The 25,594-nt window shown below is 39.3% G+C and overlaps 2 protein-coding genes across 7 annotated transcripts in view; one reads left to right on the forward strand and one right to left on the reverse strand.

Annotated features, from left to right (window-relative positions):
• DCBLD1 (discoidin, CUB and LCCL domain containing 1) overlaps window positions 1–21,438 on the forward strand; it is a 51,963-nt gene extending 30,525 nt beyond the window's left edge. The window contains exons 13-17 of the mRNA XM_081343507.1: window positions 2,062–2,111; window positions 3,211–3,330; window positions 8,878–9,447; window positions 19,117–19,189; window positions 20,573–21,438. Of these exons, the coding sequence (XP_081199633.1) occupies window positions 2,062–2,111; window positions 3,211–3,330; window positions 8,878–9,377 (670 nt within the window). The 3' untranslated portion in view covers window positions 9,378–9,447; window positions 19,117–19,189; window positions 20,573–21,438. The remainder of the gene's footprint in view (window positions 1–2,061; window positions 2,112–3,210; window positions 3,331–8,877; window positions 9,448–19,116; window positions 19,190–20,572) is intronic.
• GOPC (golgi associated PDZ and coiled-coil motif containing) overlaps window positions 1,247–25,594 on the reverse strand; it is a 44,675-nt gene continuing 20,327 nt past the window's right edge. Inside the window, exons 8-11 of one of the 6 annotated variants that reach the window (XR_014028442.1) lie at window positions 24,458–24,635; window positions 23,629–23,841; window positions 9,605–9,711; window positions 1,247–1,595 (exon numbers count right to left, since the gene is read on the reverse strand). Coding sequence is in view for 2 of the 6 variants with exons in the window: in XM_081343524.1 (XP_081199650.1) it covers window positions 23,729–23,841; window positions 24,458–24,635 (291 nt within the window). In the remaining 4 variants the exon portion in view is untranslated. Of the gene's footprint in view, window positions 2,100–9,404; window positions 9,712–21,509; window positions 23,842–24,457; window positions 24,636–25,594 lie in introns of those variants that run through there. The other 5 variants (XR_014028443.1, XR_014028441.1, XR_014028444.1 and 2 more) reach the window with 5 other exon arrangements.

Consider the following 25,594-nt stretch of genomic DNA (forward strand, 5'->3'; position numbering starts at 1 on the left):
AAGACCTGGTGCCTCTTTTGGAATATGTGTGTGTGTGTGTGTGTGTGTGTGTGCGCGCGCACACACACACACAGAGCTTTTTTGTCATAGAACGCTCAGAATAGAGTTCCGGCACCTTTTTTGGATGGAACCTTGTAGGGTAGGCAAGGCGGGTTGTATGACATGTGTGCATTCCAGCACCTTTTGTAGGGTAGGCAAGGCGGGTTGTATGACGTGTGCATTCCGGCTTATATATTATGTTTTTGTAGATTTTCACGGGTATAGGTATGTAGGTCTTGGCGTATTCGGGTCTATTCCCGTGTAGGATTGAGTGTGTCTTGGCGACGTTTCGACGAGGTCCCACTCGTCAGGCTGGTGGCTTCAGCTTCGTTCTTCTGGGAGAAGTGTGTGGTAGTGGCTGTTTGTTCCTCTTTTTTAAACTGCCAGAGGGGGTGTGTTCTGTGGGTCGAGGTGTGCTCTGATTGGGTGGGGGGTTAGCTGTGTTCTGACTGATATGCATTTCACTGTTGTGACTACTGCCTGTTGATGGCCTTTGGTTAGGCCGAAACAGGAAATAAAGATTTGTCCCATGTTTGGGGCCTAGCAAGGTAATCTAAATAGTTAACAAGCATTTAACACATATCTCCCTTGCTTCTCAGCTAACAAAGTGAGATAGAGCTTGTGGCCTAGAGGTTAAAACAACTGCCTAATGTGCAATCAGCCCAGGTTCGAATCTCAGAAGGGTATGGCTAACTGATGAAAACAAATAAGTTTGAAATGCATATCAGTCTCCCTTTAATTCTTTGTTAGCAATCTAAAAAAATTTACACAAATATGAGCTGTCACTGTTGTGACTACTGCCTGTCGATGGCCTTCGGTTAGGCCGAAACAGGAAATAAAGATTTGTCCCATGTTTATATATATACATACACATATACACACACACACATACACACACACACACACACACACACATACATATACATACATACACACACACACACTGCTCAAAAAAATAAAGGGAACACAAGATAAGACATCCTACTATTAAATACAGTACCTTGTGTTGTTTTAAGTGTTCCCTTTATTTTTTTGAGCAGTATACACACACATACACACACATACATATACATACATACATATGTGTGTATACACATATACATACATACATACATACATATAATATGTCCCAGATTTCATTATGTGGTTTACCTTTCAATGTGCATAATACATTAACAAAAATCACTGATTATGTACTGTACTTTCATATTTAATAGACATTTGGGAGTATTCAATACCCCCTTCCTGCAAGTTATTCCTAGTAAAATAAGGTTTCATTGTCCTGTAGCTTTTCACCATGCTTTCGTTCTGAATTGTATTATATATCACAGTAAGCCAAAAAAAGTGAGTTCCACAGAGCTGCATGGAGATTGCTTTTTGAGTAAGCACATGTTCGAGCTGCTGGTGAACAGGGAGAAATTTGCAGGCATGGACACAACCTGATTGACACACTGAGTTGACATCCTGTCAAATCATCTTACACTCCGTTTTCCTCCTTGCCAAGTCATCTAGTCTTAGTGAAGAATGAACTTTCTAACTCCTCTTCACCCTAGAACCTGATGAAAGGAATAGCATTACTGTACAGGCAGATACGAACCGGTTCCTTATCTTAAGTAATCTTTCCAAATAAAGAATTGAGTAGGAGCCATCTGCTGTTTTAAGCCACCTTGAACTCATGAAGGAAATGCTATCAATTGAATAAATAAAGGGGGAAATTGTTAACTTCTTGATTTGTTTGTTTAATGAAGCTGTGAATATAAATAAAAATTATTTAAATCAAAGCCCCATAGCACTTGAACTTGGAAGTCCAGTGAAAATACAGTAGGAAAGCTATGTATCTGATTTCCAGGAAAAAACAACAGATTTGCAGATTCTTGACAATATCCATGGTAGTAAAACTTGGGAAGACGTAGGCCTGAAAAATTCAGAATTGTCTGCAGTTTGCAATTTACCAAGTGATGGATCTGGTGAAAGTTGAACTGAAGCAGGAAAATGTGCCACTGATCTTGTTCTTCATTACAGAAAAGGGAAGAAAGGTGCTGCGTGTGGTTCATCTGACACTGGAAAACCAAGTTAGTGGCAATCTTTTACTTTTGTTATATGACAAGAAGAAATTTAAAAAAAATGTTTCCTGTTGATCAGTCATATCTTTTGGGACTCCACCTTTCTGTGTCGTGACCTACGTATCATGTTTTATATATAATGGGTTGAGTAGAGCTGGACCTTCAGAGAGAGCTGGCACTGATATCTCTGATCCTGCTCATCCTGTTTTTCAGCTTCTCTGATTGCTCTGTGGGAGAGGTTCTTTTATTTGTTCCCTTGCCCTTTGTGGCTGCATGTATGATGTATGATGCCCTACAACCACCAAGGCTTTTACAGAGCACTCTTATGTCTTATGCTGCTGCTTTGACTCCCCAACAGGGTCTGGCTTTGAGGAGAAGCACGGCAAGGCCAAATTTCACATTAAAAAAGTGTGACATATTTTCATGACTGTACAAGAAATAAAAAGCTGCTTTCCACAGGGCATTTTGTAGAGCTAGAAATCTTGTGTATACAAGCTGAGGTTTTGCTGTCTCCCTTGAGAAATAGCTTCCACACACTAGCTCTTTGCCATCTAAAAAGGAACATATAAACCTCCATTACTATAAGAGGTAAGAAAACTAATTGCATCCTAGCAAAATTCCTGCCCATCTCGCAGTTCGGAAGCATGCAAATACAAGTAGGTACCACTTTGGTGGGAAGGTCCCGTGCGCCTTTGGCATATAGCTGTGCTAGCCACATGCCCACGGAAATTGTCTTTGGACAACGCTGGCTTCCTCGGCCAAGAAACAGAGGTGAGCACCGTGCCCTGGAGTCAGACACAACTTGATAAGGAAACTTTTACCTTTACCTTAGAATTCCACTCAAGTGGGCCTCTAGCATTTTGAGCCTTACAGAGATAATTTGATAGTGCTAATGATAGTTGTGAAGATTCTGATACAAACTACAATTAATTCTGTCCTGTTGTTTTCCAAATCATTTTGAACACAATGTTATGATAATCACCTAATAAATCTATATGCCACCAACAACTTTAAGAGTAAATAGATTCTATGCATGCAGTGCTTTAGATTAATTTACCTTTTGAGATTAAACATAGCTAGGATCTAAATTTCTAGGTTTCTGTTCTAGGTTTCTGGAAACAAATCCAACCACCCTTTGTCCGATATCAGTCTGCAGAATTCACCATCACTTACAATAATGAGAAAGAGACACCCAAAAAGCTGGAACTGATCACAAGCGAGATGGCAGGTAACTCTTCTGAAAACAGTCACTGTTTCTGACACTATAACGTGCAAGACATTTGATCTCCCTCTCCGTAGCTAGGAAAGGGCAGTGTAGTTCACAGATTTATAATAATTTTCTCTGTTCAGAAAGGCTTGCTTTCCTAGATTCTAAAATGCATTACGGGGGAACTTTCCTGCCCTTTGTCAAACTTTTGCATGTTTTAAAAAAGTAATGTCCTTAAGTTACAGTCATTCATTCAGTGACCATTCAAAGGCGCAAAGGTGCTTTTCCAAAAGGCAACTGGACTTCCTTGGTTGTTTTTTCTTTGAAAACATTTTGCTTCAATTCGTGTTTCCCTGAAAATAAGACCCACTCTTATTTTTATTTTTTTTATATATTTTTTGCTCCAAAAGAGGCACCAGGTCTTATTTTTGCGGGTGTCTTTTCCACTTACCTTGTAGCGGCGGCACCAACAACCCCGCCCAGCTGGCCCACTTCTTCTGCGCCCAAAGGAGCAGCTTCTTTCTGCAGCTGAGAATGGAGCTCAGGCCTGCATTTTGCAGTCGGAGGCCTTTCTGGAAGGCCTCTGCAGCTGAGAACCGAGCTATGGATTTAATCCGTAGCTCGGTTCTTGGCTGCCTCCGACTGCAAAATGCAGGCCGGAGTTCCATTGACAGTTGCAAAATGAAGCTGTTCTCTCGGCCACAGAAGAAGTGGGCCGGCAAGGTGAGGTAAGTGTCGATCTATGGGAGGCCTGACTGCAATGGGGTAAGCTCCACCACCACCACCGCCCTAGCTTGTTTTTTAGACATGCACCTCACCCCAAAACTAGGGCTTATTTTTGGGGCAGGGCTTATATTAGGTAGCTACACTTTTTCCTTGAAGTTATGGCCATTGTAGCAGCCTCAGGCCTGGGATCAAAATTCGGATAATTGGCAACTCGCCTGCACTGTAAACTACAGAGGCACTTCAACTCTCCCCATCCATCTATGTCTTCCCCCCCACCTTTTTGACTTCCCTGCATTCCACTGGCCCTGTCAGCCCACCACATTGGCCTACCGGCCCTGACACCCTTGCTCAGAAGCCTTCCAAAATCTCACAAGAAGCCTGCATGTGATTGGAACAAGGGCATGCATTGTCTGGACAAGGGGAAGGTGTGGCTTGTCAGAAGAGGCAGGAAAAAGACAGCAAAGATCAGATGGAGCAGTAAGGCCAGGAGGGGCAGTGAACACAGGACAGTGGAGTACAAAATAGCCAGAAGGGCAGAGATGGGGGGAGAGGGAGGCGCGTCAGAAGAATTGAAGAGGAGACAGTCCCTTACCGTAATCAAGGCTCAGGGTTGGGATGGATCAGGCTGGAAATGGCTTGGTATCAGAGTGGAACCTTGGCTCAGAATCAGTGGGATTCAATTAACGGCAACCAGGACTGCTGTCATTAAGGACACGTGACCAGATGCTTTATAACCACATCACTTAGAAAACGTTAGTCCCAGTTTCTGTTGTAACTCAAGGACTATCTGCATTATGTTTTAAAAACATCATTATTAATATGCTTGTATAAAACTATTTCCGTTGTTGGAATGTGCTTTTCCCCAATCTCTTCCCCCATTGCTGCTAATATTTATGAATATTTATAAAAACTTAAGAGTGTTGACTAAAAGGGTTCCTGTGGCAAGAGACCAGGCTATGCACTGACACTAAGTGAATTCTATTCATGATTGAGGATTTGTTGAAATGTTCTAGAAGTTGGGGCTTTGCAATTCACTTGCTCTAATGCAAGACAGCATGAAACTTTGATTAGCTCAAATAAGCAGACGGGGAATTAAAAATGGATGGGCCTTCTTTCCGTGCTTGTTAGTGTGCATGCATCAGTATCTTATTTGAGGTATATGCATAATCCAAAGGCAATTTCTACATGGGGGGAATAGAAGTTTGTTTGGTAGTTCTTCCCACCAAAAGAAGAGGCCACATTCAATTTCAGAAGTTCTAAACCAGGGCTTTTCAAACGGTGTTACACGTATCACCAGTGGTAGATTGGCACGTGGCAGGTAGTACACAGCCATGCCCAGCCTAGACAAGTGTAGTGGGGGAGGAAACGAGCCAAAGCGGTGCAATGCCGTGAGAGAGTCCTCAGGAGCAGCAGGGCTGCTGGGGTGAGGCAGAGGCCCAGGATTGGCACTTTCGGCTCACCCGGAAGGGAAAGGAGGAGGAGGGGGGCAGAGACAGGAAGGGATATAAAAGTAGGCAGTTTGGATGGGAGATGGAGAAAAAAAAAAGACGCAGCCTTGGGAGAAGAAAAAAGAGTCAGCTGGATCTGCACCGAAGAGAAAAGGAGGAAGAGGGGCGAGAGAGGAGAGGAGATAAAACAAGCTGAGCGCACACACAGGTGGCAGCAACAAACAGGCAAGAAACATAAGTGGGGAAGGGTCGGGACATGACAGTCCATGTTACCTGCGCTACACCACCCAGACCCCAGCCTGCCCACTTTTGGCAGGCAGCGGCGTGCTCTCCTCACCACATGGAGAGGCTGAGCCGGGCGAGGCAAACCAGCGAGAAGCCGAACATGCCTGTGTGCACGCAGAGGCGGCGGTGAGCGCCTGGCATCGCAGGTGACTGTTTTACCCTGCAGGCTGACCGTGTTCTGAGTTCTTCCCTTTCACCCAGGACCCTGGAGTGGGTTGGGCTGCAGGGTCCTGGTGCCCTGGGAGCTCGAGGGCCGGCCTGGGTGTTTGCCCTCTGCTGCCGAGGGCTCCAGGCAGCCCACGCCACTGTCCGGAAGTCCCCCGCACTCCACTGGACCATGCCCTGGCGCCTACCACAGTCCCACCCTCCCCCCTCCACTGGAGATCCACGGATTCCTTCCACAGCCCCACCCGCACTCCCCGCAGGCACCTGCAACCTGAGTGACGAGCTGGCCATGCCCCCTCCCCAGCCATTCACTTCGCTTGTCAAAACAGTTGCAAAAAGTGATCAAATGACCCTTGGGACACTGTGACCGTCATAAGTATGAATCAGTTGCCAAGCCTCCGAATGTAAATCATGTGACCCTGGGGATGCTGCAATGGTCATAAGTGTGAAAAATGGTTATCAGTCACTTTTTTCAATGCCGTTGTAACTTCAAACAGTTACTAAGCAAACTGTTGTAAGTGGAAGCTACCTGTACTTTTATCACTTTTTTTCTTTTGGGGGGAGGGGGTCACGTTTTTGACACCTTGCTAGGCGACTGGTGGTACTCGAACATTGCCATATCCTAAAAGCAGTACAATCTGTGAAAAGGTTGATAAGCCCTGTTCTAAACAACTTTGGAAACAGGCACTTTTTCACAAAATTAATTTCCATAGCTTTATGAGAGATACGATCCTCAATCTTGCAGGCCCAATTGCAGTAGCCGTTGAAAACCTAGCAAAATTACAGGGAGTTCTCAACTTGCCGCCATCCATTTAGTGACCATTCAAAGTAACAATAGCACTGGAAAAAAAGTGACTTATGACTGTTTTTTACACAACTGTTGCAAAATCCCCATGGTTACATCACAAAGAAAATTCGGACACTTGACAACTAGCCTGTACTTTTGACACTGTGCCAGGTCCTGTGATCACCCTTCGTAACCTTCCCAGCAGGCTTCCGACAAGCAAAATCAATGGGGGAAGCCGGGTTTGCTTAACAGCCACATGATTCACTTAACGACTGCAATGATTCCTTTTACAAATTTGTCAGTAAAGGTCATAAAATGGGGCACAACTCACTTAACGACTGTCCTGCTTAGCAACAGAAATGTTGGACTCCATTGCAGTCATAAGTTGAGTACTACCTGTATGCTGCTAATGTTTGGTGGAGAAAGGATAGTTTGGGAAGCATTTTTAAAAATTTTCTTTTAAGGAGGAGGAGGAGGAGACTAAAATAAGCATATTCAATTTTTACCAAGTTTAATGCGCTCTGTTAAGGGGTTTTTCTAATTCACAGGATTTAATGCAGGATATAGTGCACAACGTATCTTCATGCATTTTTCTCTTTTTATTAAGCTATCAAAACAGCACTGAATTTCAATTCTTGCAGCCTAACTTGGTAGATGTAATTTACAACTGCACTCCGCTGTTCCTTTCTTCCACTGTTGCTTGGAAGACAATCACAGAGATTTGAAATATTTTAAACGATATGTTTTCGCTACTGAGAATGTTTGCAAAGTGGTAATGTTAGCTGAATTTGTATATACGTATCTATAACACTAAAGAACTCTACTTCTCTTTAGAGCAGACATGTCAAACTCGCGTCGTATCGGGACTGTTTTGCCATTGCCAGCAATGGGGTGGGCGCGGCTTCCGTGTGACGCTTCCGACCCACGGGCCGGCAGTTGGATGACACCGCTGCTTTAGAGTTAAGAGAGACAGGTCAACATTACCTCTTTCAGATTGCCACTGGTTTTTGTCCCTAGTTGGGGTAGCATGGGCTCTTGTCTTTCTGCCCTTCATTTTTGAGTCTTGCCCCCAACCTCTCCTTAAACCTGCAACACTTCAGCTTATAAACCTGTCCCACGAAAGTTCACCAGACAATACTGCAACGTTTCTTAGCCATCACTATTCATATAATACAGGTAGTTCTTTGCTTAATGACAATAACTGGAACCAGAATTTCCATCACTAAGTGATGCAGTTGTAAAGTGCACAGTCCTTGGTTACATCGTTAAGCAAATCACCATGGACTGTTAAGCAAGGATCTCATGTGACCCCAACTTCCTACTGGCTTCTCATTGATTTTGTTTATGGGAACTCAGCAGGGAAGATTGTAAATTGTGATCACATGACCACAACACACTGCTATGATCCAAGCTGTCTGCCAAGTATCCAGATTATGAGCATGTGATTGCAGGAACTCGTATGAGAAACTTGGAAGACCGATCATAAGTACTGTTCTGTTCCAGCCTACGACCGGCCCTGTTTGAATGTCAGGGACAACCCCTTTTTATAGTCAACAGGCTGGAAAAACCCAACCAAATTTATTTACAAAGAAATCAAAAGTTCAAACAAGAGTTAAACAGGAATAACAGACCAGGACTCTAGCAGAAGATCTTCAAATGGTTTCCTTCATCAACCAGCACCTCCCACACCTTCCCCTTTTTTCAGCAGCCCCAAGGCGTGGCTTCATTGTCTTCTCCTCCTCTCACCGAGTTGCATCATTGCCTTTCTCTGTTCTACTCTGCTGGATTGCCTCCTGCTCCTAGCGTCCCTGAATAGATCCAGCTGTGAATCATCTATGTCCAATACCTCGTGCTCACACGGCTGAGTCTGATGAGGAACATGATGGGAGAGGCCAGGCTGAGAGTCCTGCAGTGCATCAGAGCCTCCCTCTGACACCAAAGGCTCTCCAAACCCCTCCTCCTCCTCCTCTTCAGAATCATCAGACTCAGCTGCAGGTATCACAGGCTGACGCTGAATCACAAGTACCATTCATTCAGTGCCATAACGAATTCACTAATGTACAGCAAACTATTCAGAAATTAGCATGAAATAATGTGGCTGAATAATATTCAATCTGAACTGGAATTTTAAAGATGATGTTTCTGTCTCCTGTCTAGATTATCAACAGCCCATCATGATAGGAACTGGAACAGTTACCCGGCAAGGATCTACTTTTAAACCAATGGATACAGAGGATGAGAAAAAATGTCTCTCAGAAAACAGAAATCATTACAACTGCCCACAAAAAAGAAATCACCATGATTATGCACTACCTTTGACTAATCAGGAACCGGAATATGCCACACCTATTGTAGAGCGATGCATGGAAACTGAAAATGTTTTTTCTTCAGATAATTGCTACAACATTCCTACCGTTTCCTCTTTTCCTTCTGGTACTTTTATTGCCTTTTGCAAGGCAGATGGGAACAGTGGAGATTATAAAATACCACAAAACATTAAAGAATATGATAAACCTAAAAGTAGTATCTTGCCCGTGGTGGACTATAATACATGCTATCAAAAACACCAGGCCGAATCCCTCACAAATGAGGGTTATTCAACACCTAGATACAACCTCAAACCAATTAATCAGACTGCAGTGACAGCACTCTTATAATCCAGAACTCATGAAAAGCTATTGATCCAGGGAAAGAAAAACTGAATACTGACATTCCTGCAGAATTAAAGTGAGTAATGAGCCAATTTTCCTTCCTTCCACCATGAGAAGCCTTCAGAATGAAGTCTGCAAGCAGTGGATTCTCTACAGCTGGGTTGTTGGTGCTCCATCTTAATATTGTGCAATGTGTACATACAGTTTTAATTTAGAAAATAACTTAAAACTACCTTTAATTTGTTGTCTCTCTGTTAATGAATGCACTGATTTCTAGGTGAGGCAGCATTCTAAATTCAGATAATGCTCATTCTTGGAAGTTCATATTTAGAATGGATGGCTAAATAAAAAAAAGACACGTTTAAAAATTTTGCACTTCCCATACAACACAGATTTTGCCATAAGAAAGTGTTTTGCAATTTTATGTATGTTGCGTGATAGTAGTCCTTTTTAATTTATTCTTGATAAGTCACATGGAAGGTAAGGTGCAGAATTTTCATAAGTAAGAATATTCTTTTGCTCCTCTTAAGTTTTCCATTGGTGCTGCCTACATTATTATCAAGTGTATATTCATTCACAAGTGGTAAGAATTAGAAAGTTTGTTTTTAAATGATGAACGTTTAGATTCTCAGGGAATAGAATTAGTCACAACTTCAGTGACATACTACATTCCTGTACTCCTTCAAAATCTCTCAGGTCATATAGTGCTGTTAGCATCTCAAGATGAGTGGCATATATATTTGGACCGAATCTGGTTTCTTTTCCTTTCTATTCTAAGCAAGTTATGTTTATTTCTTCTTTAGGAAATAATGGGAAGAAAATAAACCTCCTACCAAAGTTATGCAAACTGCTACCTTTGTTCTTTTGGGGGCAGGGAGAGGGGCCTTCAAGTCAGTTTTTTACTAGTGGCAACTGCCTCGACTTGTCTGTGTCGTTTTCTTTGCCTGGTTTGGCCTTGTCTGCTTCTTGGGTCTGAGAGTAATTGCCTAAGGTCACTCAGCTGGCCTTGTGTTTAAGGCAGGATTAGAACTCATGGTCTCTTGGTTTTCAGTCTGATGTCTTAACCATGACACAAAACTGGCTCTCTTACCTTTATTCTTTTAGGTTGGTTTTAATATTTTTTATTCTTTTTAATATGAGTATTTTTATATATCTAATCTATATGTCAGTGTTTGCAGACACTATGACAGAATGAACAGAAAGTAGTATTTTCAAATCTACTTTTGCAGATTAGCTTATACACAAAAGCTGCAATTCGGAGAATATACCAAGACATATTTATAAATCCCAGACCTATTTCTAAATAAATATACAAAAATGTGTGCTATACATTACTTTCGGGAGATAAAACCTGTATTAGGTGTGCAAAATGTTAAAGATTCAATTTCTTAGCAGCTGAAGCTAAAAAAAAGATTAATCTCCAGATTTGAATGGCAGAATGCAATTCAAGATGCATACATTAAACAGCTGTTTAGAACATCTTAAACCTTATGCAATTTTTGTCAAGAAGAATTACAGCTGTGGAGTACAGTAACCTGCTTTGGGGTATTCTATAGATTCTCTAGAAGCTCCAAGCTCCAATCATATTTTGCTCTTCAGATCCAGATCTCTGGCTAGCCCTATAGATTACCAACCAGTGGTGGGATTCAAATATGTGATGCCACTTCCGGAAGTCCATTCTGGGCCTGGGCAACAAAAAGTTAGCTACCGGTTCTGCTGAAGTGGTGCAAACTGGCTGAATCTCATCACTGATTACAACAATGACTAGGACAGATGATAATTTAACTGAGGAGAATCCAGCCCATGGAAATTAGCTAATGCCTCTGTTGTGTGAACATTGTAAATTGAATAGATCATGAATGTTGTTTGAAAACATGTTATAAATTTGGTTTCTCCTCCAAACCTTTGGGAAATATAATTTCCATAATTGTCAACTAGGATAGTGGGTCGGAGGATGTGCTACTGAATTGAACAGTATAATCCAGTCAAGAAATCTTTCCATAAAACAACTACTATGTTTCCCTGAAAGTAAGACCGATAGTAAGCCCTAATTTCAATTTTTGAGGTGGGCCTAATATAAGCCCTAGTTTGGGGCCAGGCGCACCCCTAAAAATCAAGCTAGGGTGGGGCTAGGGGGGTGAAGCTACCCCATGAGCCCCACATCCACTTACTGGTAGGACCACCACAGCCAGGCCTCCCACACCCTGACACCTGTCACGCGGCTGCTTGCCGCCACTTGCGGCTGGATGCCATGTGGCGCATTGCACCGTTGCTGCTGATCACAGCAGGACGCCAGATGGTGCTTGGGGCTGCTTCTGCTGCTAGCAGCAAGCCACACAGCACTTCAGGCTGCTTCTGCTGCTCACACGCTTTGGGCTGCTTCTACTCGCATGCTTTGGGCTGCTTCTGCTGCTCATGCAGTGCTTCAGGCCGCTTCCGCTACTCGTGGCAAGAGGCCACGTGGCACTTTGGACCGTTTCTGCGGCTTCTGCCACGAGTAGCAGAAATGGCCCAAAGAGCCACGTGGCAGAAGCAGCTGAAAGTGCTGCATGAGCAGAAGCGTCCCGAAGCACCATGCAGCGTCTTGCCGCAAGGAGCGGCAATGGCGCAATGGCATCCGGCTGCAAGTGGCAGCAAGCAGCCGCAGCAGTCAAGCAGCAGCACAACAGGTGTCGATGTGGGAGGTCTGGCACCCTCCGAAAATAAGACCTGGTGTCTCTTTTGGAGGCAAAAAAAAAATAACACCGGGTCTTATTTTTTGGGAAACACAGGTAAATACAATGTAATGAGAAAATTTCCAGACAAAGCTAAGCCATGGCCCATCTCTATTAATTCAGAGCACAGAACTTTTCTAATAAAGGATAATTCAGAGCAGATGTAAATAACATTTGGTCTGCTATAAGACATTTTTGTTCAGCTAAATTGCTTTAAAATCTGATGTAGGGAGCATTCTCATGGCAATTTATCTATAGAGGTATTTTATTTTTGGCCCATTGTTTATGCAGCACTCTACAATCTTTGGAACTGTCCTTTGAAATAGTATTATTAGCTCAATGAAACTACACTGCTAATTTATTTTACAGATTTCTTCATTGTTTGTCAGAGCTACACTAAACTATATTCAGCTAATACAATGTGGGTAGGGGTAGAAAATTCAATAACTAAGACCATGGTGGAAAAAGTATTCCTGTGAGGCTGGACAATATGTAACTGCCTCAGTAGTTTCCATATGCTGAAAGATGATCTTTTATTTCTTCCTTTTAGTGCAATCATAAAATATTCAGTGACCTACAACAGAATGACTGTGGACTAGATAATTTTAAATGCTGCTTATTCCAGTTCCCATTTTTTAAAAAGTCTGCTGATGTACTTCTCTGAGAGACATAGTGATAAGAGCCCCAAAATTGCTGATTAATAGCAAAGAATACAGAAATATACCTCCTTTTTGGCAGTTAGACAAGAACAGCAAGAGTAGTTTTGGCAAAATCAAAAAACAAAACATGGCAAGTGTCATGTTGTGATAGGGCAGCTAACTAGTTCTGACAGGTTACAAATAAGTAGTTAGATAATTTGATTAAAGATTTATTTCTTGAGATTAAATCCTATGCTTCAGAGTCTTTTGTTTTTAGGTACATGTTTAACTCAGGGCTTTGCTCTGGGTTTTTTTTTTAATGAGTCAAAGTGTACTGGAAAATAAATGTTCCACTTGCACCATGATGTGTACAAAACCTTTCCCTCTCTTTCCCGCCACCCCAATTAGGAAAAAGATCACTGCTACAGCAGGGAATCAGTTGACCCTGAGCAACTACACTAAATAACTATACTTGAAGACTGGGGTAAAGTTTAACATAAACTCACAAGGAAGATGCTCTCGCTTCTACAGTTCAAGATACTTTAAGGGGAAATAATGTCTGAATTAATTTCTACTATATTGTTAAAGTATATATAAACATGCTTTTTAATACAATCTTTACATATGCTACACCCAGCCTTCAGTAACTTATTCCCTCTCAGATCTGTATGTAACCTTATAGGTTTTAACTTTCTCTTAATTGGGGAAATGGAGCAAACCTGAAATCCAATGTTTACTGCACTAGGGTTGTTGTTTTTTAAAAAAAATTGTTTAATTAGAAATTCAAGTCTTTTCAGCTATAGTTGTTTTGAACTCTGAAGAAAATGTTGCTCAAAGCAAATCTCAGAACCACTTATTGCCCAGAGATAACAATACGGTCAAAACAGATAATGCAGTGACTCCTGCCCATGCTTTTTATCTAAGAAACAATCACTTCACTGTAATACATGGACAGTTTTTGTTGTTGTTGTTTTGTAATTCACTGTATTACCTTCATGTAGTGGTTAAGGTGCTGGCCTAGAAACCAGGAGATGGATTTGTAACTGCCTGAGAAACCATACTCAACAAGTAGTCCTTAATGGTACTACATCTACATGGCCGGAAGTAAGCAGAGGGTGCCACAAGGTTCCGTTTTAGGCCCAGTACTCTTCGGTATCTTCCTAAATTACTTAGATGAGGGAATAGAAAGGGAATTCATGTAATTTGAGGATGACACTAAGCTGGGAGGAATAGCCAATACCCCAAAAGACAAGCTCAGGACCCAAAAAGATCTTGACAGACTTGAACAATGGGCCTTATCCAACAAAATGACATTTAATGTGGAGAAAAGCCAAATTTTACATCTGGGCAAAGGTACAAGTACAGATTTATTTATTTAATCCCATTTATATCCCGCCCTTCTCCGAAGACTCAGGGCGGCTTACAATCTAAGCACAAATCAATGTGCTTAGCAATAGCCTTCATTCTATGTATATGCCTGCTTATTAGGGCTTCCCCCCCCCCCAAGCGGCATTATTACAAAGTCAGCTTATTGCCCCCAACAATCTGGGTCCTCATTTTACCTACCTCGGAAGGATGGAAGGCTGAGTCAACCTTGAGCCTGGTGGGACTCGAACCTGCACTAATTGCAGGCAGCTGGTGTTATTTAAGGAGGCATTAGCCCACTGCTCCACCAAGATTAGGCGAGACCTGGCTCAAAAACATTAACTGTGAGAGGGACCTTGGAGTCCTAGTGGACAATCACTTAAAAATGAGTCAGCAGTGTGCAGCAGCCGCCAAAAAAGCTAATACAATCCTTGGTTGTATAAACAGAGGCACAGAATCAAAATCACGTGAAAAAATTAGTACCGCTTTGTAAAGCCTTAGTAAGACCACACCTGGAATGATGCATCCAGTTTTGGCCACATTACAAAAAAGATGTTGAGATTTTGGAAAAAGTGCAAAGAAAAGCAACTAAGATGATTAAAGGCCTGGAGACTAAAACATATTAAGAATGATTGCAGGATTTGGGTTTGGCTAGTCTAGAGAAAAGAAGGCCTAGGGGGGATACAATACCAGTATTCCAGTATTTGAGAGGCTGCCACAAAGAAGAGGGGGTCAATTTATTTTCCACAGCACCAGAAGGCAGGTCAAGAAACAATGGATGGAAACTAATTAAGGAGAGAAGCAACCTGGAATTAAGGAGAAACTTCCTAATAGTGACGATAATTAACCTGTGTTTTGGGGAAAACAGGCAAAGGAATAAATATGTATGTTTTGCTGCCTTGAGTAATTTATAAAATAATAAAAGGGGGGGGGGGGGAAAGCCTAGTGAACAAACAAAAGCAGGCCAGATAGTAAGAAAAAAAGAAAGCCACCACTCTGCATTAAACTGAAAAATAACATTATTTTCTGGGACCGGAAAATTCTAGATCACAGCTGAACCTATCAAATATGTTTATAAATGTTATATAAAAGCAAAGAAGAGCAACTAAGATGATTAAAGGCCTCAAGACCAAAACATATAAGAATAGTTGCAGGATTTTGGAATGGCCAGTCTAAAGAAAAGAGGACGAGGGGGGACATGATAGCAGTGTTCCAGTATTTGAGGGGCTGCCACAAAGAAGAGGGGGTCAATTTATTTTCCAAAGCACCAGAAGGCAAGACAAGAAAGAATGGATGGAAACTAATCAAGAAGAGATGCAACCTGGAATTAAGGAGAAACTTCCTAACAATGAGGACAATCAACCAGTGGAACAGCTTGTCTCCAGAAGTTGTGAATGCTCCATCACTGGAAGTTTTTAAGAAACAACTGGATAGCCACTTGTCTGAAGTGATATAGGGCTCCTGCTTGAGCAAGGGGCTGGACTAGAAGATCTCCAAGGTCCCTTTCAGCTCTATTCTGATTGATGAACATTTTCTGTGATAATTCAGTTGGGTATCATCAGTATGCTTTTCATTTCGACCCCAAACCACCCCAGTGATGCCCTCGACGTGATGTCCCGTTGCCTGGAGGCGGTTCGGGTCTGCATGGGGAGGAACAGGCTTCGACTCAACCCTGACAAGACTGAGTGGCTGTGCGTACCGGCATCTCGGGATATTCAGGATATTCCACCCCTCGTTATGGGGGGTGAGTTATTACCCCCCGTAGATAGGGCTCGCAACTTGGGAGTCCTCCTCGATTCACAGCTTTCCCTAGAAGACCATATAGTAGCTGTGACTAGGGGGGCCTTCGCCCAGGTTCGCCTGGTGCGCCAGTTGCGGCCCTATCTAGACCGGGATGCCCTACGTACGGTCACTCACGCGCTCGTGACCTCTCGTCTTGACTACTGCAACACTCTCTACATGGGGCTACCCTTGAAGACCACTCGGAGGCTCCAACTGGTACAGAATGCAGCCGCGAGAGTTGTGTTGGGAGTTTCCCGACACTCCCATGTCACACCTCTGCTCCGCGAGCTGCATTGGCTTCCAGTTGTCTTCCGGGTGAGATTCAAGGTGTTAGTAATGACCTACAAAGCCCTACATGGCATGGGTCCGGAATACCTTGGGGAGCACCTGCGGCCGGCGTCAACTTCCCTCCGCCCAGTACGCTCCCACAGAGAGGGCCTCCTCAGGGTGCCACCGGTCAAAGAATGCCGACTGGTGGCCCCCAGGGGGAGGGCGTTCTCTGTGGGCGCGCCGGATTTATGGAACCATCTTCCGGTCGAGCTCCGGATGGCGCCTGATCTCCGCTCCTTCCGGCACGATCTTAAAACCTACCTCTTTGAACAAGCTGGCCTGGCCTGATGGGATGGGGTCAGGTTTTATAAATTGATCTTAACCTTTTAATCTGTATTAATTTATTACGGGCATTGCTGTTTAATTACTTTTTAATTTTTGTACCTTGTTTTTTATTATGTATTGCCCTGTTCACCGCCCTGAGTCCTTCGGGAGAAGGGCGGTATACAAATTAAATAAATAAATAAATAAATAAATAATAAATAAATGTGTTTGCACAAGTATCAGTATGATAAATGTTTTCTGTCTGTATCTGAAGACAGTAAAATATAACTGAATAAAATCCAAATTATTATGCCTATTAGATTTGCAGAAATTAAATAAAGGTTCTTAACTACAAAGTGAAACACACATAGAACACAGACTTCTCCACAAAATAGATTCAAAATATTTTGGGGTTGTGGGGAGTCAATGTCCCCTAGGTAGTCAGTGATTTTGCTTAACAACTTATCAACTAAACAACATCAGAACAAATTTAGACAATTTATCATACTATTTTTTAAAGTTTCACAAAAATAAACGTAGCCAATACTATCACAGCAGATGACTACTGATACAAAACAGCGCTTTTGAATAATAAAGTAACAATGAGAGCGTCCCTACTACAAAAAGTGAAATGTTAGGTATGCTATTTTATTCCTCAAATCATTTTAAAGTTGAGACCAATCTTCTAAATATCATATTCAAATTAGTGATTAAAAATACTACTACAGAATCAGTAAACTGATTATAGGACACCTATACCCACACCATCTTTCTAGAAATGTGAATTTTAAGAAAGCAAAATCACATGCACTTTGATTTCTGTTGAAAGCAATAATCTAGGAAAGGATGCATACAAATCTAACAAGCAGATCTTATTGAAGACAGCTTTCCTGATTTATGAAACAAGCAAAGTTGTTTTTCTTTCAAGCATATCATCTGTTTACCGACAGTTTGGTAAATATACATTATGTTATGCCCAACAACATAAACAAAGAGTGCAACTAAGTCTTATTGTAGACATAAATCATAGAATTGAAAACTACATAAAATATACAAATTAATTTGGTAGCATATTTTTATTCTTTGCCACCTAGTCGCTGGCAAAGATGCTGAAACATATGTGCAATAATGTAAAGTTTAGCTTCAATTTCAAAGAATATTTATATGATAGGTTTTAAAATCTGATATCGTATTCTACTAACTCAGGAGTATTTTACTATATTCAATCCTGGGTAAAAGAAAGTTGCTCTGCATTTGAAATTACATGCCGTATTTAATAAATATTTCAGTTGAATGAGACAAACTAAAGTAAGCTTAAGAACATTTACTTATGCCCACTAAAAGCTCAATGGAACCAACATCAGTTCTGAAACTGCAGTATTAGTATTAGTCAAACATTTTATTTTTCTTCCCCTAGCTATGACACCAAACAATAAAAAATCTACTTTCAAATCAATGTTACATCTATGTACTAAATCACTGATTTCCTGCAGAAAGCATTTCAAAAGGCAAATGAAATCAAAGAAAAGGAGGATTGTATCATATTTTTGTTAATGATTCACACCCAAATCAGTTAGGTAGTTACACATCCAAAGCAATCTCTAGCTAGCCAAAAGGAAAAAGGAGTCACTGTTATTTATAAAATTCAGTCTCTCTTCTCCCTTGTAATAATTTACCCCAAATAACTGAACTTATCCTTATTTGCTACATTTTTGGAGATCAAAAAAAAAGTACCTCTTTAGAATGACTTCTAGGGATGAATAGTTATGCTACACAAAATGGTAAGGCTTTGAAGTGATTGGTTATAATTGCATTGATTTTTTGTTTTTAATTTGATTATAATGCAGGTGGTCACTGCAAGTCTTCAGAAATGGAATGACACAGAAATCACAGCAATAAAATACATAAAAAATTAAAAGCTGCATTATAATGATGGCTTCTATTTAAGCTACTAATGACTAAGCAACTTTCACTACAATTAATACACTGTTAACATCCAGCCTCTTGTAAATTTAAACATCCTTTTGAATTACAAAGTATGTCACATCTGTTAGAGATGAATAGTGATAACAGACCATACAGACATCAGTCATTACTTCAACAATTAAACAATTGTGGAATAAAAAATGAATATATTTTTACTGTATACTTTAAACAATAGAAATAATGGATCATGTACAGTACTACTTTTGCCATCAGCTATTGTAAGTACCCTATTGGCAGAAAAGCAGAATGCAAATCAAATAAATATTATGCCTCTTCCATACCAAAAAAACATGTCTAATCATCTAAGAATTAAGCCTAAAATAAACAGTCTTCCAGCACCTATATAAAAAAAACCCATCATTAAAATCAGCCAAGATGCATCTAATTTTATGTGTGTTTTCACCAAAAGTATTTCCATATGTAAATAGGAAAATAGTAATTTTCACTTTGGATGGGGATTGTATATCATATTATATGCCACACCAGAAATTTTCTGGCTCCTGGGAGCAGCTTTGCAAGCATGTGAGATGCTATTCTTGGAGGGGAATATAGGGGTTATTTGAAATCCTGTTCAAGCTTTGCAGATATTCACAAAGAATGAATATGTTCAGTGAGGAAATCTGCCCCATTTGCTACCTTTTTCTGACAAAAGTCTTCTCTACTTAGGTCTACATTGATTGGAATTGGAAAATTGGATCATGAAAAATGACAATCTCCAGTTTCTTTTCCCCCAGCATAGGTATTTATGTTGTTTCAAAACGTATGAGCAGCTTCTTGAAATATTAATAAAAAATTTCAATTAAATCTGAACCTCATAATACTCTGTCTACTCCTAAATCATTACAGGAACAGCTATCCTCCAACATTTCATCTTTTTCTCATTAATTCAAATTTGCTGTTACCTAACTGAAGGGATGTTAATGAAATGAATGGAAAAAATATATTAAGCCTTAGACTAAGCTACTAGTTTAATATAACTTCAGCCATTTAGTTAACAATTATCAGCAGTAAATATGGTTACACCACTTCACAAGTACTTAAGTACTTTTATTTTTCATTTTGTGAAAGAAAGTTTGCAGGTTCTATCAAAAGCAACCAATTCCTTCAAAACTTTTATATTAACTTAGACTAATTCAATTTACAAGAGCAAGGAAAAACTGAATGTCCAAAAATGAAATACTAATCTCTTTCCTTTATAATCTTTGAATTAACACTTTCACATCAGAAAAACATAAAACTATTCAGGCTGACTTTTCCTGGAACTCTAATTTGTAATATCCCTAGAAAGTACAAGATGAATATTTCCTTTATTGCCAGAGAAGGGGAAAATAATGAGAAGTCACTTCTGGTAAATCCGTTACCCTGCCAGTCTAGCAAGCCCCTAGGGATTATTAAATAGCAGAGGAATTTCTATCCACTTATAGCATCAGGGCAATATTTCAAAAAATTATCTAAGTATGGCCAGAAACCTCTTTCCCTGCTGTTTGTTATCTGTCATACAGTTCAGTGGTTTGTTTTTAATAAATGGCAATGTGCAATGAAAATAAAACAGAAATGGACTACTGAAATATTGATTATCTAAGGGGAAAACAGACATAAGGCTCTACTTTGAGTATAAAAAGTGACACCAAATAGAAAAAAAAAACATTTTTAAATTCAAGAGAGGGGATGCAATTTTTTTTCTCATGTGTTCTGTACCCAAAAATGAGCTGCAGCATTACAGTTACATCTCTCTATGTGTTGGGTGAAGCAACCGGTCTACCAAATATAAAGCAGTCTGTTCTGTGTTTCGCTCCAGTCTAGGAGTATCTTCTCTTTGTCAGTCACAAAATTTTGAGTTTACACTGTTCACAGTAGTGACCTCTGCCTGCAAAAGATGCTCCTAGACTGGAGCAAAATGCAGAACAGACTGCTTTATTTTTGGTAGACCAGGTGCTCCACCCAACACATAGATATATATCCTCCCTGGCCTCTACTGACAGGAGTGAGGGGGAGCCTGTGGCCTAACATGCAAGCTGCCCTAAAAAGCTTGAAATAGCAATACTAGTATCCCTTTAACCCTTTGTCAGTCACAAAATTTTGAAGTTACATCTGTCTATACATTATCTATATTCCTTTTCAGGTCCCACTAGAAGTTATTCTGTAAGTATTCTATCAGCCTTTTCAGAAGTTTTGTCTGCAATTGTTTTTACTGGGCATTATTACTGATACTACTGGTGTGGACACTAAGTTGATGTTGAATTTAATTACGGCAGCAAGACTTTTAGTAGGGCAATATTGGAAGAAGGAAGAACTGCCGACTATAGAAGAATGGACTTTAAAAGTTTCCAACCTGGCGGAAATGGCAAAGATCTCAGCGTATTTGAAAGACCATTCGCAACAGAGATATATTGTAGAGTGGAAAAAATGGATTGATTACATTCAGAATAAATATGGGACTAAAAAGTTTCATTTAGCATTTGAATAAGTACTGATGTGATATTTATGTTGCTTGTAGTCATTTTATAAGAGTTAAAGTGCGATAGATTTAACAGTTTATTGTTGTTTGCATATGGTAGATTATGATTATTTTTACTTTTATACCTTCTATTTAGCTCTGGGAAGTCGGGGAGGGGGGAGGGAGGGAGGTGTTGGGGAGGGTTGGGAAGAGGGGAGGGGGTTGGGAGGGGTTTTGTTTTGTTTTGTTATAAATAAAATGTACTGTAAAACTTTTCAATTAAAAAAAAAGAAGTTTGTAAATATATTAGTGTTTCAATCTGAAACTTGCACTTTAAAGTCCTGCCTCAACTTCTTTGCATGAATGTAGAAAATAAATGCATCTTTTCAAATGCCACATCCAATTTATAGATTACTTGTGTTTCCTGTTGCAAAACAAAGACCATTTAGATAAAAATTAAATCCCCAAATATCACATATAAAGTACCTAATAGACAAGATAGCAACTTTATATATTCTTTTCAGTCTCATTGCCTAACTGAAAATCCTGGCTTGCCTTGAAAATAAATGTTCTGGTTAAGATAATTTTAACAATGAGACATTCATCAGGGCAGCAATTAAAATTTACTGCAAATTAAATACAATTTCATAAGCAAGTAAGTGAAATGAACGAAAGTTATTTTATGAGCAACATTATAAATGGCAAAATATTTGCATACAGTATTTACATTTTAAAGTTCTCTATAAACATGTATGTAGTGCACCTAGAAGAGATATATTTAAACGTGTTCTATAACACAACATTTTAAACATTGAACATAAGGTTAACTGACATTACATTAAAGGCCTTTTTATACTGTCTCCATTTATGTACAGTCAATAGAAAAAAAACACAAAGTTTCATGTTACATTATTTCCACTCTCAAAATACATTTTTAAATATTACATTTCAATTGCCTGTAGGAAAGTGAATGGAAAGCAGGCATTTCATGCTTTATCCTATAATTTAAAAAAGCTACATGGTTTTTAACCATTTGCATACAGAGTGTGCAGTCTAATATGTCACATATGCATACATTTATATGTGGGTATGTGGGTGTGTAGGTATGTATACACACATGTACCTAAACAAACACACACACACACACACATACACAGCAGTACAAGAATTTAGCCAAGACAACCCCATTAATATCAACATATTCTAAAAGTGCCTTGAGCTTTCAGGTTTTGGAACATTTGAGCTTTTTAAAAAATTATACCAAAAAATATAGTTCTGTGAAGTATCAGGGCTTTAATCATTTTTCTGCCAGTCCTGCATGAACCTCACAAGATACAGAATATGCTTGACTATCCCTTTTCAGAGATGGCTTGTGCCAACGTCTTCACGTAACATGACATGAGTCACTGATGGCATTGTGACTACTGATTAGCAATCTGAGTAGTAATTATTAAACCCCCATCATCATCATCATCATAAGTAGAGAACTTCACCTACAATAGCTCTACTCACGGAATGGACCTGACAAGTTAGCTTCTGACAAGACTGCTGCTATAGTCTTGCCTGTAAAAAGTCAGGTATGATCGGTGCTTACCAAAAATTTATTTTGGAGATGACTTGGGCAATGATTACATGACCAATTATCCCACATAAATTGATGACTAGCCATGAACTGATAACTTACAATGAGGCAATGCTGCTTACTATGTGCCCAATAAATTACCTCATGTGAACCTACTGCTTTTGCAGAGAATTTTAGTAGCAAATTTAAATAGCCTTTCCTCGTGCCATTATAAAAATCACCCCTCCCCAATTATCACTAAGAATACAATCAGATAGATTGTGAATAGAAACTGAATGATCAGTTTGTAGTTATCTACAATATGATCAGGGTAAAGGTGAAAGAGGGCCCTTGGAACGGCCCAGAGCTAATTTAAGTGAGCTATACTTTACAACTTTAGAAATATACTAGAATTACTAATCTATGGAACACTGAATTCCTTCAGACAAGCTAGTTCCTACTTGACATGTGCAGTGATTATAAAATTATAGAGCAATAGGATGAACCACTATATGAATCCAAGTTTACTCAGCTCGGAGAAAATGGACACTTGTACAATTTTATGAGTAGACTTAAGTAAAGTTAGTTCATTTCATATTTTGTGTTTTTCTTTAAGTTACCATAATATTCTGCTTGATGCTTTAGGAATATATTTAAATCCAGCATTGACAGGCAAGAATATCTGAAAGAAGAAAACTACAAATTCAGAGCTAAGTAAGATTGCTTCCAAATAAATACTTAATCGTTACTTAAAATCTTATGTGTGCATTTTAAAGCAACATATATTTTTATTTTGAATATTATAAATATTATGTTTTGGGGGGGTTGCTTCTCACCTTCCTGCAAGGTGTATTTTAAAACCATTAACCATTCTTACTTGTTAGCTGAAGCCTATTTTATTAGCAAATGGATACCATTTTATTTGTTTTTGGTATATGTGAGAAGAATCAAGCATTAAAGCTCCTCTGCATCTCTCTATACTTGCATTCATAGGTACAATCCAAAATGACCTCAGGAGAAGTCTTGGGGGAGAAAGTAATACTTTGGTGCTATAGTTCATAGGCAACTTTTTAGAAAAGTGAAACATTTTGCACATTTAGACTTGTTCATAACGAAGCCCTGAGGTAATCAATCAGAACAGATTTGTTTTACAGACAATGGTAACACAGTGTCTCTTTACCTTATGAACAGTCCTTCATTGTAACTTTCTGTGGCATTTAGCATATAGAACAGCCCATGAAACCCATCTTAAAGGAGAGACTAGTCCCATTCAGGGGGGGTTAGGCTAAGCTCTCAGAAGACTGGGCTAGTTTAGATACAGTCTCTTCAGTTTCAATTGTATTCCCCAGGTCTCCATTTTCATGGCCATCAATACTTGCTTTCTTATCAAATACTGTAAGAAAAAAAATAACACACTGTAGAATGAAAGGAGCAACTTTTTTTGACAATGATCAACGTTGCCAATAATTTGGTCCAGGCACCAAATTAAGATAGCAGAAATCCCAAGAGAAAAAGAAAGAGATAAACACATACTTTAAATGTGAGATTCTATGGAGGACATACAAGGGCATTGTTGATGTTACAGCATCCAAGAGAAATTGCAGTGTACTATAAATTTTAAGATTTATAATTTTAAAAGACCACCTTTTTTCCCTCAAAAAAAAGAAAGAAAGAAAGCTTGTTTCACTACTGCATTAAGAATATATAATTTTAAGAGTTCTGGGAAAAGGGCTATTTATATAGAAAAATAAAAAAAACAATAACTAGAACAAGAATGATTATTGCCATTCTGATAAACTCTTCTTTCTGCTATTTATCAATCTTGTGTTATTGAGGTTGCAAAACCCTTTCTAAAGACATAGAATCCTAAGTGTAATTGGCAAATAAATTTAGTAACATGCAGGGTTTATTTTAATTAACATTTACCAAAAGAAATATATGAAAACTAGAATAATTTAATTCTGATCTAGTGGACTTTTATCTATAGTCTGTCTTTTAAGAAACTTTACCTAGTAATGGTTTATCTCCACTTCCATCTTTTCTACCGGAAGCACAATTGCTACCTTCTTCCAATTCATCAAGATACAGACGATAGCGATGTCCACTCTCATCCTCGTATTCTACATTTTCATCATCTGAGTCTACTTCAGGAGCAACGTATACAACTTCAAATTCGATTTCTCCTCTCTAGAATACAAAATAAAAATAATCTGGCTAGAAAAACGAGTTAGAGAGAAAGGAACATTACATGTAGTATGTCATACTGAAGATATATTAGTAAGAAGACTTTGAGCAATTAACTAACATTGATTATGACAATGTAGAAATTAATTATTACTCATTGCTTTTTAAATACATGAACCCAGACAAAATGCTGTTTGCTAAATATTAAGAATGTTATTTTAAAAAACCTAACTCTAACCCTAACCCTTACCCCAACCCTAATCCTAATCCCAACTCTACAAAATTAATAAATATATGAAAACAATTTATACATGATCCTCTAAAAGAACAAAAACAACTGAATTTTAGATGTCTGTGTCCACTATGATGCTACAAGCTACAAGCAAAAAAAAGAAATAGTAGAATTAAATGTGCATCTCATCTGTCTCTTTTCTGCTCATTGCACTGATTTTCCTCTCTTAATTTAAACATCAAGCAATGGATGCTTAGAATCATAGAAGATATATGATATAATAGCAAAGAAAAAAAGAGTAAAAAAGATTAAGTTGCAAGATGAGAAGTCTTAAAATAAATATCTATATAGAATATTCACTGACAGTCTGACTCATCAATGGAATAAGACATTTTTAAAAAGAAGCCTTTTTGGTTATTCTGAATTAAAAGCCAGAAATGCTTAGCTTTACTTCTGATCTATGGGACTATTTTGGGGGATGTGAGCAGTACGCATGAAATTTATTTATTTAATTTTTAGACTGCCCAATCTCAGGTTTCTGGGCACTGTATAAACAATATAAAAAGACTCTGTTAAATCTTACTGTGTCAGTTATATCCTACAACTCCAAAAAACATATCCTCAAATGCTTGTTTGGAAAGTTTTTCAGATTTTCTTGAATGCCAGAAGTGAAGGGGGCAAGGTACATCTTCAATGGCAGCATATTTCCATAATAGGAGGCAACGTTTAA

Source organism: Vipera berus (assembly GCF_964194415.1).
Source record: "Vipera berus genome assembly, chromosome: 1".
Lineage (NCBI taxonomy): Eukaryota > Metazoa > Chordata > Lepidosauria > Squamata > Viperidae > Vipera > Vipera berus.